Raw genomic sequence first — 12,806 nt, 5'->3', positions numbered from 1 at the left:
AATGGCCCACACTTATACGGTGCTGCGGCAGCTCTCCTTGCGCCCTACCCTGCGGTGCCTTCGCACGCATTCAGCATTAATATTGTTTTCTGGGTCGAAACATCCACGTTGAGGAGCACAGATAAAAAAATATTCAGTTACAGTCGCTGACGCAGGGAACTTTCCTCATCCGGGAAAACATGAACATTAAAAACTGTGTCTGGATGGCAACGACCTTCCCTGTAAACAAATGACAGGATACGCGTGCTTCCGGTGCGTCGGGGGTTACCATACATAAAAGCTGACTTTGCGGCACATGTGCACATTTCTACTGCCACAACCTAGCAGGAAACACCACACAAGACCAGAACATGCAGTTTTTCTTAAAGTTTAGCATCGCCTCTTCGTTGGCCACAATGGCGCTGGGAGCGGCAAGGGTCGGACTTACATGGGACCTGTACCAGGTAAAGCAGTTTGCTTATTTTAATACTTCCCATTTTACGACTGTAGTCTACCGAAGTCCCGTTTTCATTTCATATAGCTAAAATCCTCAACTAAATACTCCATTTGTGGTTTCTTTTCCTCGGGTGCTAAAAATGGCCCTGAACAGTGAAATATTTCTAAGGGCATTTTGTGTCAAACATAGTGGTTCAATTCCGAAATTTATGCCAAATTGAACATTGCAGCGTTTCTACGCTCTTCTCCCCTCATATGCGTCCCCCAACGCTATATATATAATGGGAGTATAAATATTATGTTTGCCAACTCTTCGGCACTTCTTTGTAGATATCGTTTTGTAATAATGTTTGTCGTGTTATAGGTAGTTGTAGTACATGTCGATCTACTTAGAAAGCGTTGAAAAATATTTTGTACGATATCCTGATCTAAACAAGCGTACTGGTAAACGGGATCGGGATACCGTAAAAAAATGGCAGCATCCCCACTCCGTGGATGATGGCGAGGGCGCGGCGTACGGGGACTCGAAATGGCATCCAAGGTGCGCCCCGAGTGACATCCGATTTGCGCCCCGGCCATCACTCGATTTGAGCCGTGAGTTGCACCTTGATTATTCCCTAAATGAAAGTGCAACTCACGGCTCAAATCAAATTTCGGTTGACTTTCGCTTGATGGTGGTGTGTGCACGGATGGACGCGGACGGACATTGGGAGGTCCTAAGGTACTCCGCACAGTTACAGGTGAGGGAGTAAGCCGTTTGACTGTCGGGTGGTAACTCACAGTGGTAGCTCAATGTGTAAGACGACTGACAATAACTAGGTCTGGTCTACCAGACGCTGGCTCGAATCCTGCCGGTGTATGTGTGATTTTTTGCGATTGTAAATGCTATGCGCACGGACACGGACGGACATTGAGCGGTCCGAAGGTACTCCGCACCTAAAATATTTTTGTGGTTTTCCAAGTACAGTGTCATAAACAAAGGCTTAAACACGACGAAAATTATTACAAACTATGTCTACAAGGAGGTACGGAATAGTTGGCAAAGATAATATGCGCACTGCCATTATATTGAGTGTTGGGGGATGCATAATAGGAAAGAAGCATTTCAAAACGCGGCAATATTTGATTTGGCATAAATTTAGGATTTCATTAAATTAAGTTCGACAGTGCAAGGGAATTCCTACTTTTTGTTAGGGACCAACTTTTGTTAAAAAAAACCCTGCCCTATGTATCCAACAACAGCTCTGCAATACATCTACTACCACGAGCAGCAAATTAAGTGAACGGCGGAATCTTGTATTACGGCACAATAGTAAATATGCATTTTATGTCATATTAAGTCGCCGTTATAGAACAAGCAAGTCTATGGACATTCCTCGTATGGCGATTGGCAACCTAATACTGTGACCCTCGTCATTAATGACCGCGAAGACGTCGTTGCAGCCGACCGAGTTAAGCCCGCTTACGTCGCCTCCCCTCGACCCACCCAGGGCTTCCCTGTATTAACGATCCCGCCCCGGAATTCACAAGGTCAGCCGACCAAAAACGTCACGTGGGCAATATAATACCCTCGGGCTCTACGAGGGAAGCCCTGCAGGAATCGCCCCGAGATCGAACAGAGTCGGCCCCTGGCGGCGGCGGGACGAACCGCTCCTAGTGTGGATGGCGCTCTCGCGTCGTCTGCTCGTTCACGTTGTGCGCCGTGCAAGACGCGTGCCGCAAGCGATAAATAATGAATGTGGGCGCTTGTTTCGCATTGAACAGTGGCATAGTTACCTCTGCTTGGGGATTTTGTCTAGAAACGCAATAATCAGCAGTCGTTGGAGGATAACGCGTTCATTTAGCTCCACACAACATCGTCGCGTTGTCACCGCTTAAGCGTGAAACGTGTTATAAACATTGTTTCGGCCCATTGCCCTTTTCTTATTGATGAGTGCAGTCGTTTGCCATTTCGGGAACGTCAAAGGGTGCTTTTGGAAGGTGGCGTGGTGGTTATTTAAAGGATAAAAGTTTACTACACGAAATGGTAAGAAGAGCTAGACAAGGCCTGTGCACAGCCGTACATTTGACACGCCCTTGTAAAATGGCGCTGTGTCCTTTTAGGAAGAAGAAACAAACAAAAACATTTACACTGTACCCGACGCGTGCGATATATCGCCCAGACATTACTGGGGTCGTATTTTACACGCGCAAGCGCCTGTGTGATCGAATTCTTCCAGTACCCTTTATTAAAAAATACCATCTTTTACAGTCGCTGCGTGTTGCTAATTTTGTCTATTTTTCAAAATACGTTTCTGTGGATGCGCAAGAGTATTTCAGGGGGATTTCTTGGTAAAATTAAGCAGTTGTGAGTATGTGTCTGTACTGTAGCATTTCGTGTGTCATTTTTAAATACCCCATTTTCAAATCACACGAGTCACCTTGTCCAAAAATGTGCTTCACTCTGCATAACCAAATGCCTATAATGGTCAGGTCTGAACCACTTAAGGTGGACCTAAGTTTAAAGAAGAAAAAATTGCGTAATATAATCCACGTTGTTGCCCACACGTGTGGAGGGTGTGTGACACGACTCGCTGGAATTTTGTTTTTCTCACGATGCTCGCTTTAAATACCATTTTGGAAAAGGCGAACCACAATTCCTGGACAATCTCGGGCCAAACGGTGTAGGTTACTCAGTTTTCAAAATAATGGCACTTATTTGCTGAAGTACTGCTTTTTCACCGCTACGGAACACGACGCCTAGCGTACTACCAATTGCAAGTAATGCTCATTGCCAATATTTGGTTCTTCCTGTTACCTGGTTTCTCTCTTCGCTGCGTTTGAAATGTTGGCACAACCTCTCCTCCGCCCCCCCGCCGCCCCACCCCCCTTTAAAAAAACGAAAAGCACACAAATCTTTATGTATGCCTTTTTTTATCCAATCCTCAAAAACTAAATGCCAAGACCAAGGCGAGGTTCAGTTTACAACACAAAGCGGTTACTGGGAACCCGTTGCGCTATTTCGTAACGAGAAACAAAGAGGAATGTTTTACTACATTCGCAACAGGGCAACTTCATTTGCCATCTTTATGGTTCGTAAGCGACATTACGAAAGAATGCGAACACATCTCCCTGTTCTAGGAACCTGCTAGATTTTAAAAGGAACACAAATGGTCAACAGTGCAGCCGTAACAGAAAATCTGTGCTCACTGTTAGGTACCAGAAGCTTGGTTTACACACGTACTGTAGACGTGCTAGCCACTTCACAAAAGTCCAGTAAACACGAGATGTTGATTGTACTGCGATCGTTAGCAATTTAATTCGCAAGTTCACTTGCTATGAAAGCCTTAAATAAGTAACCCGACACAATTATTCATCAAATCTGCCTTCAGAGTCACTAAAATTTCATTGAACTACAGCTGCGCGCAAAATACCCGTCGAAACGGTAGCATTTATATCTCTGCGCTCGTAAAAATTCAGTAATTTTATGCTCCCATTCGAACACACAAAAAAACATCGTATGCTTTTAGAAAAATGTCGAGGCAGTGAAGTGGTGTTACCCTTTCAGGGCGTCCCACAAATGCAAGAATGCGTCATGCTACCAATGAAAGCGATTGAAACTGCCGTTGTAAGCTGAATTTCGGAGGTCGAGGCTTCCTGATTTTTTTCCTATTTATTATTTTATTGAAGGCTCAAAGCCATGGACGGGAAAGATCGAGCTTGCTACGAGCCACGACGTAAAAGTTCATTGACGTATTTCGGCCTTTCTGAGATTCCCGGAAGGTCGCCGCTTTTTCGGCGTGGTAATGAAAACTTATTGTCGCTTCTATGCAATACATTGAACGTTGAGGAACCGAACTACAGCATACCACTCTTGTCTGTGCCTTTCATGCTCACATACGGCTCGAAAAAGGAACGAAGCGCGCCCACAGTGTGCATTCTCCCGGGCCGCTCAGCGGAGCATCCACACTAGCAGCGCGACGCTGTCGCCACCTACATGTCGATCTCGCGCCGAATAAGTGCGCTGCATCGGAGAGGACGACGACGAAGGCGGGAGCTCCTCACGTGGCGGAAGCCCACGCGCCAGCCATGACGCTGCTCATTAAGCGCACGGGAGCGGAGTGTTATTGCTGAAGCCACTGCACGAAGGTCATGCCTGGTGTCCCGCGCTGAGAGAGTTTTTTCTTGTCATTTTCTTGCTAACGCCAACGGACAATGCGAAAGCCTAAACAGCTCTACTGTTATTATGTAATAAAAAAATATGTCGGAGTGCCAATACTGCACGTCTCACGTTTGCATAATATGTAAAAATAATTACCGTTGATGCTCATAACATCAATTGGTGATTCTATTTATGAAGTAACATTTCCGTTATTTTTGGTAACGTTTTTTCCTTGATCCTGTTTAATTTCTTCTTTGCAGGACATTCAGTACCGCCCGATTATGATGTACGAGTGCTATCGAACTGGCGTGACAATCGAGCCGGAAGGTACCCTGAACTTCACGGTCCTCTGGGATGGCACTGATCAGATGAACGACGAAGGCGCGGGCACGACGTGGATGGCTAAGAAAGGAAAACGAGACATTTATTCAACGTGCGTACTGTAAACGTACCATTCTAGCTTCACCTGCTCACCGATTGTGAAATTGATGGCCTGAAGAGTGTGGTCTATGGTCTGAAGAGTGTATGTCTTTACTCCCTGTCGTATCGTTTTTTGGTGCTGTTTTTTCTAAGTGGCATCATGCACCAACTAGCCCGCCTCAGTTCACTTGTGCGGTGACCTTCCTTTTAACTGTGGCCATCTCCTTTTTTGGTGAGCTGATCTTAAGCTTATTTTGCTTTGCAAAATATTTCAAAGCGCAAAGTGTTTGAGGTATACGTATAGCTGAAACTGGTAGTTTGAAGAATAGGTGTCAGACGACCAGTTTTTTTAAATTTTGCATGAATTCTCTCTGCCCGCAACTTCTCGTTAGACTAAGAATGCAGCATCTTTTTCAAGCGGCCGTAAAATGACAAGAACTGACCAGTAGTTCACTGTACTGTTTTTTTTTTTGCAGAGGAACATTTGATTTCATGTATGATGACGGCAGCTCTTCTATTTTTGTACAATCGGGAGGTAAGTGAAAAAACTCGTTCCCTACGAAATGGTGCTGCATATAAAACAGTGTATAAGCACTGTGCAGCCGAAGTTAGCGTTTGGTTGGGAGAAGACCTGTCTGGAATTTATTTTTACAAACCGAGTTTATTTTAAAGTAAGCAGAGCACCAGATATGTATCCCAAAATATTTTATCCACATTATTTGGCGTTCCGCATCATCCTTCCTACCATTACCAGCATTAGGTTAAAAATGTTTTAGGCCGTAAGAATGTTTTTCGTCCAGGCTCCCAACCATTAGTATGCTGCATTGAGGAATTCACAGTGCCCCCGAAAGTCCTACTATATGATCTTTTCATTGTGTTATCTCTGTTCGCCATCTTTTAGATCCCAGTCTCTGCAGCCATTTTGTGCCTGCCTCGCTTTTGTCTTAATCCTCCTAATTGCACCCGCGGCCTAACTTAACTTGTTCCCTTTATTCTAGGCTAGTATGTCTTCCACACAAGCTTTGTACGTTACCCTTTTATGCTGGTTCCAGTTCCTAAACGTCAATCCAACAATCCTTCTCTTAATGGCTGGTTAGGCCGTCTTAAGTTTTTTTCAGTTTATTTGCCAATTACCCGCTTTTTTTTTGCTTCGGATATCTTCCAAGGGTTACGCATTACTTTTGCGCACCTCCACGTACGATTGCGTACGATGAATTGAAACAACATCCAATTTTGGATGCTTTTTAAAGATTGACCTTTATAGATGTTTTTTCGTATTTTTGTCCATATGTGTGCGGGCTGGTGGGTGTAACCACACTTGCTGCGTTAAAAACAAGTGTCAATTGCATAAAGCGTTGTTGCAATTTCGGTATACGCATCTTACAAAGCACAAGTCATAAATATACCTCTGAGCCTATATGAGAGTACAGTTCATTAGTTTTCGGAAGACAAGCTATGGCTCACTTTCAATTGGAGGTCGCCTTCAGTATCCAACAAATGTGCTAACTTTAGTGTATGGTGGATCTACTTTCTTGTTCGTTACAGCGCATTCTCAATTTCTCTAATAAGCATTGTTGGGCAATTGACCAACAACTAAATCAGGAATGACTCTATGGGAATCTGAACCTCAATTACTTTTCGCCAACTTCCCTTTACAGATGTAACGGTGCTTTTTGAGCTCGTTTCCCACTTTTGAATAGGGGTTCTGAGACTGGCACTTTTGCTCCAATTTTGAGGGTTTCAAAAAACTGCTCTTCAGGTGGTTCAACTCATCTAAGCCTGCATGGCAGAATATGCAAAACATTTCAAAGGAGTGGAATGCCTTACATTAACGGTTAGATTGCGTGACAAGTTAGGGTCTTTCCTGCGAAAATGTCGTTTAAACAATCACAATAACAGTTTTTGTACTCGGAAAATGTATTGAAATCAGACATATTGCCTTTGCGAATTTTCTGTGTGACTTGATTTCGAGCCAACTCACTCGCGTAAAGTGCTCTGATTCCATAGTTCGCGCTGCACTTCCAAGACAGCCACAATTCCGCACAAATTATGGGTGTAGGCTAAGCATAATACGTTGGATCAGTCGGCTTACTAGCCAAATACCTGGAGATTCTTCACTGGGAGGCACTTGTTTCACGAGCTTTCGTGACTAATTACCTCTTATGTATATTTTTAAGCATTACCAGTTACCGCTGTTTTCAAAAAAAGACACAGTCGAAGCGCCCCAGATAATGATTTGGAAACCATATTAGTTGTATGATGTTGCTGCAAGACGCTGTAAAAGTTATTTTTTATCATGTGGTACAGATATCAAAGAAAACATTGTTCAGCTTCTTCCAACGTTCAATGACTTGGCGTACTACTTCGAGATAAGTGAGTATGGAAAGCACCCCTTTCACTGATATTAACCATCCCTCGGGAGTTGCCGTTGCTTGCACGAATATTACATTTATTGATTGTGGGGTTTAACGTGGCGACTCTTCACGGGTGATGAGGGACGCCGTTGTAGAGGGCTTCGGATTAATTTTGACCACCCGGTTATCTTTAACGTGCGGCGAAATCTCGACCAAACGGACATTTTTGCTTTTCGAATCCATCAGAAAAGCTGCCGCCACGGGCTCTAATATTACACTCTCCTAACTAATTTGCACAAGTTACACTATGCTTGGTGCAGGGCAGGGCATAGATTTGATAAGCAGTGGTTTTGTTAGAAAGAATTTGGGTTGGTGAACCAGTGACACGTTCCGAAGAATAAGTTAACAAATAAGTTTTTCCAAATAAGTTTTTCCAGTAGAAAGCACGGGTCCATGTTTCCTTTGTGAGGTATTTTTTCTAATTAAACTTGGGCTAAAACCTTCGTCTCAGCACAAAATAATTTTTAGTCGTCAAAACTGTATAATCATACAAAAGCGGAGCGAGTCTGCTAGATGTAATTGCTAAAATATCCACGCGTCCATTGGGGAGAACGCACATAACCAAGCTGGGAAACTCTCATGTCTCTTTCCATACGTTCTAGCCATATTTCAGTACGAACAACAATTTAGCCTTCGCGCCACAGTATTACCACAAGCTAAGCTAAGCAGAAGCAACATGGTGACAAAACTGATGCCGCTATATAACAAACATAATTTACTAAATCTTAATAAATGTAGTTCCAAAGCAATGGTTATGTGAGTAAGTCTGCATAAGGGCTGTCAGCTTTGTCAGGTACCATTCAAACATCTGCACAAACCAGTTGTGTTTGAATGTTTGTGATAGCTTTAGGTTGTCCAACTTGGCAGTCGACCACAATTTTAGAATGTCCCAGCAATTTTGGGGACAGAATAACTGCTCCTCCCAGGGTACAAACGGCCTTGCAACCTGTGGAGGAGAGTAAAAGTAGTCAAAATGCTTAAAAAGGCGTACGAAGGCGTTAACTTTAGCCGGGGGCTTCTAACCGTGGCGGCTTGCAATGCGCAACAGTTTACATAGCTGATAAAATTTTATACAATGGGTTGAGCACAAGACGACAGCTCGCATTCGTTTATATTTCGGGCTTGCAAGCTTGTTAAAGAAGATCGTCGTGGATACTTGCATGACAGAACTTGAATAGTTTAAAAGATCCCCTTTACAGGTACCAGTAAAATCGAACTTCACGGTTCACCGCATTAAAGTAGAACCCACCGCGGTGGCTCAGTGGCTAAGACGTTGCGCTGCTGAGCACGATGTCGCGGGTTCGATTCCCGGCCGCGGCGGCCGCTTTTCTGATGGAGGCAAAAAGCAAAAACGCCAGTGTGTACGAGATTTTGGCGCATGTTAAAGATCCCCAGGTGATCAAAATTAATCCGGAGCTGTCCACTACGGCGCGCCTCATCGCCTGCGTTTCGTCGGCGCGTTAAACCCTACAATCAATCAATCAGCAGCATTAAACTAGGGCTACGACAACAACCTTCCGACATTTAATGGCCGAGAAACGGATGCGATGCGATGCGATGAGGTTTTACGGGAGGGGGCAAGAGGGAGAGAAAAGGGCCCGAAACTGTCTGGCGTGGGGTGCCGACACCTTATCAGAGAAAGTAGAAAAGAGGAGATGGCTATAACCTAGAGCACAAAAGAGACTATGCTTTAATAAGGCCATAAGGCGTATAAGGAAACAAAACATACGTAGAAAAATTTAGTTTCCTACAGTGGCACTGATTTACATTGTGTTGCTTATGGCCAATTTGTTTATCTTGACTTTATAAACTGGCAACTACGCAGTAGCTTTTAATCCCACTCTTGTTTTAGTTCCTCCTTATACTTGTTCTGTATGACATCACACATCTAACTCTCTACAATATTGCTCAATGGGCGTGGCGTCCCCTTGAAAGCATTGCGCTTTATGCGGTCTTTTCTGCAGATACTACGATAAATATTTTGTACGAAAATAATAAATCTGGCGACGCACAAAAAATAATGATGATGGAGAGACAATTTCTGTGCAGGGAATTCCTCAAATGTGTGACAAGTAGGATGTGTGCATTTTCATGTTACCTTTAATTAAGCGCTAAAAACACCACTATGTATATAACAAACACCGCCGTAACACAACTGAACCTCGCAACAAGAAAGTGCTAGTGCAGACCATAATTTGATAGATTCTGCTATATAGCGTTTGTAGCGAACGTATGCATCGGGGATAAAAAAGTGTATGGCCTTCCTGGTGTATAATGATCATATAGCACAAGTCTTATCTCTGTTGAGCACGCGTGGTCTTATATCCACGTTTTACAGCTCTCAACATGAACCCCAGCAACGAAGCGTTTGAAATTGTTAACATCCTTCGCATAACTGCCAGGAGAATAAAATATTATACATCCACCATGGTTACAAATAAATACCACCGATGGTGATATTTGCCTATATTTTACCTAAAGACGGAACTAGAGGTAAAGGATAACCAATAACGCGATTGTGGGTTGATTTAGAAAAAAACTGAAGTTGAAAATGGGCTCAAACAGACCGGGACCGAAGCGGTGGGAATTCAATGAGAGTGCTGCATGCAGCATCAGAATTGAGAAGGCGCTTGATGATGGTCACACCTAAATATAAAGACCTAATGCTAATGTATCCCGAAACTTGCGCTATATGGACACACAGACAGACGAAGGAAGACGGACGATGCGCCACTCACAACTATTTGAGTTGCGCATCGCAACTCACAACATCGTCCGTCTTCCTTCGTCTGTCTGTATGTCCATTTAGCGCAAGTTTCGTGATACATAATGCACCAACTAGCCCAACAGTACATTATACGAATGCTAATATACCTATGGTGCGAAAATACTAGACGGAAAGGAATATCGTTGCGCAAGGGGTGGGAGACCCCTAGAAAAAGGACTTCAATCGTTTTACTTTTAAGACTACCTACGTTTTATGAGAATAAAGAATTTTTGAGACTACCTATGTTTCACCGTTGAAAATCTTTAACCTATAAACGCGATTATTTCTTACTTCTGAAGATATTGACCTTTCTTTTTTGCCTGCAGCCATAACTAGCCAAAATAACCGCGTGGTGTACAAGATCTACGATGAAGATTCTTCCTGTGGCAACGCTGCGGTAGGGCTTGGGAAGGCCGATCCGCAGAAGACCAAAGGATTTGTTTTCGCAAGGGAGGTACCTCGGCCAACCAAAGTATGCACCCGAAATCAGCTATGTGCATCAGAGGATTGAGCTGCTCATCAAACGCATAGACTTTTGGAGATCTACTCAGCAATAAAAGGAAATGGCCAGTTTATTTTTGTTCAGTTCCTTCAATCGCTTACTCTGATATTCATCATCTGTGTGGTAAGTCTGCTATTAGTTTCTCTATAGGAAACCCCTACAGTGTTCATTAGGAGCTTCACTTAGCAGTAAAACCAAAGTCGCCGATACTTTTTCTTGGGTAATACAATTTTATGCGTGCAAAAGGATTCTTAAGATTTCATTGTTTCAACATTCTTCGCTCCATGGAAGGGAACCCAGCTTCAGAAATGATGAAAATTCAACAGCAACAAAATTTTATCATATCGCGTTTACGGGTGAGTCAAAGTTTGCAGTCTTTTGCAAACATACTGATGGCTCCAGCGGATAAAACGAATGCTCTCAGCTTCTCGTATAATCGCACAAAAATACTCCGCATGACTGTTCAATTTTAAAGAGAGATTTCTTAGTGAGACTTGTGGCATCCTGTCAAAAAACTGATGTGTTTCTCTAGGCAGATTCCACGATAGCTCGAGCATGCGTGTACACGCGCCTACGCTGGGCAGCAAGAAAGAAGGAGGAGCCTCACGTAGCCGCGCAATCAAGACCACTCACCCAGAACGGGGTACCGCGAAATGGCTGCATTGCGATTCCTCGAAGCTCAGCAACGACAGGCCTTCAGTCGCACTGGCCATGGTCCCTCACGTATTTCCACGATGTCCTTTGCGCTAACCCCGGCTCTCAACGTTCAGCATGGCAGTGTCGTTGTTAAGCAAAAAAGAGAGAACACAAATTTTCAAGATCTTTCCCTCACAGCGTTTCCCTAACAAGCACTGCGCCTTTCGAAATTTTGCAGCTTTATTGAAAAAGATTCGCCTTTTCGCTATAGGACAAAAATTGAAGAGTCATATCGTGGCTGATCCCGAGAAAATATTAGGCTGTTTTCAGGATCAACGAATTGTTCTTTGTTTTTGAAGTAGTAGTGGCGTCAAAATTGTGTTTCATTTTTATTGCTTTTATTGATGATCAATGGCATGGCGATCCCGAAACACTACTTTAAATACCTCAGCGCGCGATAGTTCATTACATTAAACGGCATTAAAATCGTATGTGTCAGTTTCCCACGCTTTCAGCCCGGTGGGCGCATATGACACGACCCTGGCATACCCTTTATTTCGTTTATTTATTCTGTGTTCCCCGTAAGAAAAAAAACGGAAGAAAAATTTGGGGAGCCAAACCAGCTTCTGCCTAGCTTTTCCCCTCACGTTATTGTGCGGTCGACTATCAGAGGATGCTGAAGGCATCGTTTCGGCCGCACCGTCGCCGGAGCTGCGCGGCTGCGCCGTCTAAAGGCGTTAGGTTTACCATTGCGGTGAAAATTCGATGACGGCTTTAATAAAAGTCTTAGGGGCGACTTCAGTTGTGATTCTGGGCTGTATTATCACCTTCGTTGCCACGTGTTGAACTTTACTTTAGGCAAGGGTGCCTTTCTGGGCAGCCCGGTAGATCTGCTACGTGCATCAGTTTGTAAACGCGCCAGTGCCTTCTCGCCGCCCACTGGGCCGTGCGTGTGAAGTGACGTCACGGGTTTATGGCGCTCGCTGGATGCACACGGCCACGTCACTTCCTTTCAGTACCTCGAGGTGCTGTCTCGCCGATGTCCATTTGCTGCGCGCCGCTCAATGTGCCGTTAAGTCTGCGCGATCAATGAGATCAAATTAATGTATGTTCTATGTGCCACAGGTCGCTCATATTTAAGCCAGGGTATTCTGTTGTACTATGCCTGTACTATGTTCAGGAGGTACTATGTCTTGAAGAAGTGCGCTGGTCGCCAGCGCGTGTCGTTATGCTCACCTGCTACTACTGCTCAGATACTGCTTTGCTATAATATTTGCGTGTACAGTGATGGCAAAAGTGAAGCAGCTTTTGAGAAATAGGTTCTCAGTGGTTAGGCTCTCGATGCTTCGAATAGTGTCAAGCAGAATTGCACAAGGCGCTTTGGGGCAGAAGAAAGCACGAAGGAACAGCGTTGCCCCTCACCTTGCGCATTTTATGGGTTCAGATAGGTTCAGCCATGCTAGGCGAGGTTCTCTGGAACATTTCCCCACC

The 12,806-nt window shown here is 44.1% G+C and overlaps 1 protein-coding gene across 1 annotated transcript; it reads left to right on the top strand.

Annotated features, from left to right (window-relative positions):
* The first annotated feature begins 293 nt into the window (after positions 1 to 293).
* Positions 294 to 10,741, top strand: LOC144141460 (uncharacterized). Its single transcript, XM_077673015.1, has 5 exons — positions 294 to 443; positions 4,837 to 5,009; positions 5,473 to 5,531; positions 7,304 to 7,369; positions 10,504 to 10,741. The coding sequence occupies exons 1-5, from the start codon at positions 351 to 353 to the stop codon at positions 10,686 to 10,688; spliced, it is 576 nt and encodes a 191-aa protein (XP_077529141.1). The 5' UTR covers positions 294 to 350; the 3' UTR covers positions 10,689 to 10,741.
* Positions 10,742 to 12,806: the final 2,065 nt, after the last annotated feature.

This window comes from Haemaphysalis longicornis, unplaced genomic scaffold (genome assembly GCF_048455015.1).
Source record: "Haemaphysalis longicornis isolate Haplotype H1 unplaced genomic scaffold, Haemaphysalis longicornis Haplotype H1 scaffold_6, whole genome shotgun sequence".
NCBI classification, from domain to species: Eukaryota; Metazoa; Arthropoda; class Arachnida; order Ixodida; family Ixodidae; genus Haemaphysalis; species Haemaphysalis longicornis.
Note: the sequence above shows the minus strand (reverse complement) of the source record. Positions and strands in the feature narration are given on the sequence as shown.